The sequence below is a fragment of the Heliconius melpomene genome, unplaced genomic scaffold (genome assembly GCF_056956725.1).
Source record: "Heliconius melpomene rosina isolate 202511_hmr_F unplaced genomic scaffold, ASM5695672v1 ptg000031l, whole genome shotgun sequence".
Classification (NCBI taxonomy): domain Eukaryota; kingdom Metazoa; phylum Arthropoda; class Insecta; order Lepidoptera; family Nymphalidae; genus Heliconius; species Heliconius melpomene.
In genome coordinates, this window is record NW_028181865.1 from 121885 (window position 1) to 129572 (window position 7688).

The 7688-nt window shown below is 37.5% G+C and overlaps 1 protein-coding gene across 1 annotated transcript; it reads right to left on the bottom strand.

The window, feature by feature from the left end:
• Positions 1-283: 283 nt before the first annotated feature.
• On the bottom strand, positions 284-6623 carry LOC146526474 (uncharacterized). Its single transcript, XM_085207053.1, has one exon. The coding sequence runs from the start codon at positions 5812-5814 to the stop codon at positions 514-516; it is 5301 nt and encodes a 1766-aa protein (XP_085063179.1). The 5' UTR covers positions 5815-6623; the 3' UTR covers positions 284-513.
• Positions 6624-7688: the final 1065 nt, after the last annotated feature.

Sequence of the window (7688 nt, forward strand, 5' to 3'; positions counted from 1 at the left end):
TGCTTCCCAATTTATATACTATAATATTCTCTTTGTCCGACAAAATATACATTGTCATAGTAAACATAGTGACAATCATACGATAGAAACGAGAAATAAAGATAAGATTGTTACTCCAAGTTTTCGCCTCCAAAAAATTAATAAATCTTTTATGGGTTTTGAGCATACGTGTATATAATAAAATTCCACAATGTATTCTAGATTTGAAACTTCCAAAATTTAAAATATCAGTAAAAAAAATTCTAACAAGTTAGATAGGCCCAGATAAGTAAAAAGCGGACTGTATTTTATATAGGTATATTTCTGGTTAGGTTTCAAATAAATAAAAATAAAAGCGTGCGATCGCGTTGTAATCTTGTGATGCTGTCAAAGTAGTAATGGCGCGCTCGGAGTGGTCGTGCCGCGCCGCCCGCTCCCCTCGCCGCGTTGTAGACGTGTTAACGATGTGTGCGTTAACATATTCCCAGGCCACCATGGAAAGGCCAGCCCAGCTGATGTAAGAATGCGTCGTGTTCAGTCCGATGGTCTATCTTGTAGTGGGCATATCTTATGAAAAGCCCTTCTGATCGTCCCGGCCATTGTCTTGATATCCGCTACTCGAGTCTCTCCGTCAGCTCCCGGATACAGCTTGATTATACGTCCCAGCGGCCATTGTGCCACCGGCAGCGCCTCGTCCTTTACGATGACCAGCGAGCCTTCTGTGAGCCCGCCTTGTGAACGATGCCAGCGCGTCCTTTGGTGTAACTGAGAAATATATTCCTTATTAAAGCGTCTCCAAAAATGCTGGCGCAGAAGTTCGACCCGTTGATGCCGCGGCAGCCGTGCCGGGTCGCAGTCGGACATCCGTGGATGAGGTAGCACAGTTAGAGTACGACCAATTAAAAAGTGGAAAGGAGTGAGGGCTGAGAGATCAGATGGATCGGATGAAAGAGGCGTGAGAGGCCTCGAATTGAGAATGCCTTCTATTTGGACTAGTAATGTGTACATTTCCTCATATGTGAGGTGTGCCATCCCTAGTACTCTTTTGAGATGATGCTTCACTGATTTAACAGTGCTCTCCCATAGACCCCCAAAGTGGGGTGTATATGGGGGAATGAAATGGAAGTTCACACCTTGTTCTGCAGCACAACTGTAAATTGACTCACTGTGATTTTTGAGAAAGTTGGTGATCACACGAGCAGCACCCACCAGATTTTTCCCATTGTCTGAGTAAATGTTATTAGGTTTACCTCTGCGAGAAATGAACCTGTTAATTGCTGCTATGTAAGACTCTGTCGTCAGATCTGTAACCAACTCCAAGTGCACCGCTTTGACTACAAAACAGACGAAAACACAAATGTAAGATTTGATAAGCACACTTCCACGCCCCTTACGGTTGTTGATCATAATTGGCCCAGCGTAGTCAACACCTACGTCACTAAATATAAAGTTTGCGTGCAGTCTCTGTTCAGGTAACTGTCCCATGATAGGTGTTACAGTTTTTCCTTTAAACCTTTTACATGTTACACATGATTGTGTAGTTTTTCTAGCCAGGTTGCGACCAGAAATTGGCCAGAAAACTTGACGTATGTGTGACAACAACAGTTGTGGGCCAGCGTGTAAAAGTGTGATGTGATAGGTTGCGAATATGATTTTAGTAATGTGATGAGCTGGGTGTAGAAGGATAGGGAATTTTCGATCGTAATTGTATGGCGATTGTGCTAACCTTCCGCCCACACGAATGAGTTGATTATCTCCTATGAAAGGATTAAGTGAATTTAATTTATGTGTTGCAGATAACTGTTTGTTATGTAATAATAGTTGATATTCCTCAGAAAAGAAATCTAATTGTACTATCTTTGCTAACTGATACCTAGCTATATTAAGTTCACTAGTTGATAAGGGCATGACGTCACCTATTTGACACACCTGTTGATGTTTATTTGTACTGCAATTATTGTTGTATGATTGTTTTTTATGTTTGCAATGATGAATGAATCGAAGTATGTAAGCTACGATGCGTGTAAGTTTGTTGAAATTTGAGTATTTGTTAACAAATGAATTACTGTTAAGTACATCTATGTGCGTGAGATGTGTTTGCGACCGGACTTCTGGAAGGTCAGATACGCTGAGATGCCCTGGTTGTTCAGGCCAGCTGTGATTATCATCATTCCTTAAAAAGTCAGGTCCTGAAAACCATAAAGGTGTGTGAAGTAATTGTTGTGCATTGGTACACTTTGTGATGATGTCTGCTGGATTTTGTTTGGTTGGTACATAGTACCATGACTGTGGATCAGTATGTTTGAGTATGTCTGTGACTTTGTGTTTGACGAATGTTTGTAGTTTGTGTGTAGGTGAATTTATCCAGGATAAAACAATTATCGAATCACTCCAATAATAACACTTACACTTGTTTATATTGCGTAGTGAGTTTAAAACTTTAATACTTAAATGAACACCGGTGAACGCGGCACATAATTCAAGTCGCGGTATGGTAAGTGCTTTTAAAGGAGCCACCCGTCCCTTGGCTATTAACAATTGAACACTGATATTGCCGTCTGATGTGTAGGTACGTATGTATACGCACGCACCATACGCCTGTTGCGACGCGTCGCAAAAAATGTGGAGTTCAATGTTATCGCGCGACGAGTCACGGAATGCACGCCGAGGAATAGTTAATTGATTTATAAAAGATAACGATTCTACGAACTTCGCCCATTGTTGTTGTATTGAAACCGGTATTTCACCGTCCCAACTGATGTTATTTATCCACATCTGTTGCATTAGTAATTTAGCCTCGAGTATGCAAGGGCTAATGAGACCTAGTGGGTCGAAAATATGACCTATAGTGGATAAAATTGTGCGTTTTGTGATTTGCTTATGTGATGCAAATTCTGAATGTACTGTGTATGAAATTGTATCGCTGTGAATGTTCCATAAAATGCCTAATGTTTTTGATGGGTCGTTAGAACTAAGATTAACTGTTGTGTTGTCTGAATCATTAAAACCTAGTTTTTCAAGAACGGGCGGACAGTTAGACAGCCATTTTCTAAGTGGAAATTGATATTTCTTTAATTCGGAAAAAACTCCATTAGCAATTTCTAATAGTACCGGCTCGTCATCTGTCCCCGTCAAGAGGTCATCACAATAAAAATCATGCAAGATGATCTCGGAGACCAGTTTGTGATCATAATTGTCTGAATGATTTTGTGTGTTTTGACAATTTAGGCCTATTTGTTTGATGCAGCGTGTTGCTAGGTACGGCGCCGATGCCGTGCCATATGTGACAGTGTTGAGCGTGTATGTCTGCAGGGGTTCCGTTGGATTGTATCGCCATACGATTTGTTGTAAGGGCCGCTGATGTTCCACCACTGATATTTGGCGAAACATTTTTTCTATATCAGCTGATATTATATATCTATGTTGACGAAAGCGTATGAGTATAGAAATAAGATCGTCTTGGACAACAGGTCCTACAAACTGAATGTCGTTGAGCGATAGCTTTGTGGATGTTTTTGCGGAACCATCGAACACTGATCTGAATTTTGTTGTGGTGCTTGACTCACGTATAATACCATGATGTGGTAGGTAGTACACAGGTGAGCGCTGTATGTTTGTGTTGGTGCTGTCTGCACCTGATTGTATGATTGATTTATTATGTTCTGAATGAATGAATTTATTTTTCTGTGAATGTTTGTTTAAAGTCATGTGACCTAGTTGTATGTACTCTGTTATGAATTTTGAGTACTGTTGTTTATGTGTAGAATCTGAATTCATACGGTTTTCTACGGAATAAAACCGTTTTTTGGCTTGATAGTATGAATCACCCAAGCATTCAGGTGATTTTTTGAATGGAATAGTGACAACAAATCTGCCATCACTTTGTCTTGTGGTTGTTTGACTAAAAATGATTTCGCAAGCATCTGAATCGCAGGGTTCGTTGATTTGAGAATTAGATAAGCTATCTAACTCCCAAAAGCGGGATAACTGATCTGAATTGTCGTTATTAAAAAAACAACTGTTTGTGTGTTTGTTGTTGTTTGTTGTTGACCCTGAAACTAACCAGCCTAATTCAGTTTCGTGTAGTGTAGGCTGTTGTTTACCTAAATGAATCTGACCCCTACCAATTATTTGCCAGAATATGTCGGCGCCTAGCAATAAGTCAATTGGGGCGGGTTCATAAAACTGAGGGTCGGCTAGTTTTATATGCTTAGGTACATTTAAACCTTGTGGATCGATGCGCATGTGAGGTAATGAATGTGCTATTGTATCAAGTACCAAACATGACAAATTGGCTGTGAAAGAACTATTATATGATTTTATTATAACATTTGTGCGATGAAAAATTTTTGTATGTTGTTGATTTATGCCTGAGACTGTACCGCGAATGGGTTCGAAAGTGAGATTGAGCTTTGTACCCAGATTATTTGTGATGTAACAGGAGGTACTTCCACTGTCCAGCAATGCTCTCGCCAAGTGTGGTTTTCCATCACTGGCGATGACTTGTACTACGGCGGTGGAAAGTAAAACTGAGGTGTGTTGTGAATTACTGTTACTAGCGAGTGTAGTGTGCGCAGTGTCCTTGGATGGTTCCTTATGTATGTGTAGCATAGTGTTATGTTTCTGTTGACAGTATTTACATGCTCCGCCACGACAAGATTTTGTTTCGTGACCGTTATGCAAGCAGTTCGCACAGAAGTTGGAAAACTTGGACACCTTTTCTATCCTCTTTTCCACTGTCATTTGTTTAAATTGTGGACAAGCGTATAGATAATGGTGACCTTTACACAAGGGACAAGGAATGCGAGAATGTTTATTATCTTTATTGTCTGATTTGGATGATTGTGGTTTTAAATCTAATTTATGTATGTTTTTAGCGTCTTCAATATTTTGTAAAAGAAGGGAATGATCACTAATACATGTTGTTAAATCTTGAAATATAGGCTTATCCCTTGTAATTTTTTTAATTGTTTCATTCCAATATCTGATTGTTGCGATGTCTAATTTGGAGGTAATAAGATAAATTAACATTGTATCTACTGTGGGTTCGCCTAAATTATTAAGTGCTCTGAGGTTTTTGTTTACTGTGTCTAGTAATTGTCTGAGTGATGTTGCAGATTCCTTTTCAATGTTTTTTATGGTGAATATTGCGTGAAGGTGATTGTGTATTAGTTGAGAAGTGTTGTTGTACCTATCTGTGATAAGTTCCCATGCTACCCGGTAATTGTCTGATGACATTTCTAATGATTTAATAACTTCTGAAGCCTCACCTTGCAGAGATGCACGCAAATAGTGAAACTTTTGAATATTATCTATTGATTTGTTTTTGTGTATGAGTGATTCAAAGGTATCTCTGTACTCGAGCCAATTTTGATATTCCCCTGAGAAGTGTGGAAGGTCAATGGTGGGTAATTTAATAAATGCTTTAGTTGCTGATTCACTTGCAGTTGGAGTTTGTACTACAGACCCGTTGACGCAAGCAGTTTCATTGTCTCGTAGCAGCTGGATACCGAGCGCAAGTTGATAGTGGTATTCCATTTCAAATTGCTCCCGTTCCTTCAGCTGTTCATCTGAAACCCCAATAATGTCGTCGATGAGTGCTTGGTTTTTATCAAATTCAATTGCAAGGGACTTGTAGGACTCTAATCTATTATTTAATTGTATAATATCTAAATCAGACAACGGTTTATTGTATTTTAATAAAGATTCAATATAATTTTTGAAAATTGTGACCTTTCCTTTATGACTAGATCTCCTTTTTTTGTATGTATTGAGTTGAGAAGAATCATAATCATCGAACTTGTTAGATGTTTGGGCTGAGTTAGAATCAGTCATGATGGAAATTCTATGAAAATTATGTAATTAGATAAGTAGGTAATTGAACGATACTTAAATTGGATAGCAAATGTGGCAGGCACAGTGTGATGATCACGCAACTTTACCAAATTACCCTCGGTGTGAGGCTAACTCGATGCGCTGAGAACAGGGCGATGTAAGCTGTAAGTATGTAAGCAATGTATGTAAGCTGTCGTAAGCAAGCTGTTTAGCAAAGAAATTTTTTTTTTTGGAAAGCAATAAAGTAATGAAAAGAAATGATTGGTGATAAGAAAGAATTAAATTTCGAAAAGATCGGCAAGAAAATTATAAAAGTAAAATGTAGGTAGGTTATAATTGGAAAAAAAAATCTGATGCAATAGTTAGTTACGTATAAATTATTGCTTATTTTTTATTGTAATGGACGGTATAATGCTTGAAAGGGAATGGATGGCTATTAAGCAAGTTCACTAAATGTTTGATAATGAGTATGATGACACTGAATGTGCACTTTAATAGAATGAATTGGTCGAACTCACGTAACTGTTGCTACCAAACCCTTTTTTTCGTCCTCAGCGATTGATGTGGCCAACGCTTGTGTGGCGGCGGCATCCAGATGCTCGTAGGCTGCGTTCGCTGTTGCGATGTCCGCTGTATGACCTTCAGCTGAATTCCGGACGCGCTGTGTGGTGGCGTGGCTTACGATCACGACGCTATTTTAATTACTATAACCTATTAGACGGACGCGAAGGACCATAGATAGGCCCAGATAAATTAAAAAGCGGACTGTATATATATATAGGTTTACTTCTGGTTAGGTTTCAAATAAATAAAAATAAAAGCGTGCGATCGCGTTGTAATGTCGCGGTGGTCGTGCCGCGCCGCCCGCTCCCCTCGCCGCGTTGTAGACGTGTTAACGATGTGTGCGTTAACACAAACAAACAAACAAACAAACAAACAAACAAACAAACAAACAAACAAACAAACAAACAAACAAACAAACAAACAAACAAACAAACAAACAAACAAACAAACAAACAAACAAACAAACAAACAAACAAACAAACAAACAAACAAACAAACAAACAAACAAACAAACAAACAAACAAACAAACAAACAAACAAACAAACAAACAAACAAACAAACAAACAAACAAACAAACAAACAAACAAACAAACAAACAAACAAACAAACAAACAAACAAACAAACAAACAAACAAACAAACAAACAAACAAACAAACAAACAAACAAACAAACAAACAAACAAACAAACAAACAAACAAACAAACAAACAAACAAACAAACAAACAAACAAACAAACAAACAAACAAACAAACAAACAAACAAACAAACAAACAAACAAACAAACAAACAAACAAACAAACAAACAAACAAACAAACAAACAAACAAACAAACAAACAAACAAACAAACAAACAAACAAACAAACAAACAAACAAACAAACAAACAAACAAACAAACAAACAAACAAACAAACAAACAAACAAACAAACAAACAAACAAACAAACAAACAAACAAACAAACAAACAAACAAACAAACAAACAAACAAACAAACAAACAAACAAACAAACAAACAAACAAACAAACAAACAAACAAACAAACAAACAAACAAACAAACAAACAAACAAACAAACAAACAAACAAACAAACAAACAAACAAACAAACAAACAAACAAACAAACAAACAAACAAACAAACAAACAAACAAACAAACAAACAAACAAACAAACAAACAAACAAACAAACAAACAAACAAACAAACAAACAAACAAACAAACAAACAAACAAACAAACAAACAAACAAACAAACAAACAAACAAACAAACAAACAAACAAACAAACAAACAAACAAACAAACAAACAAACAAAC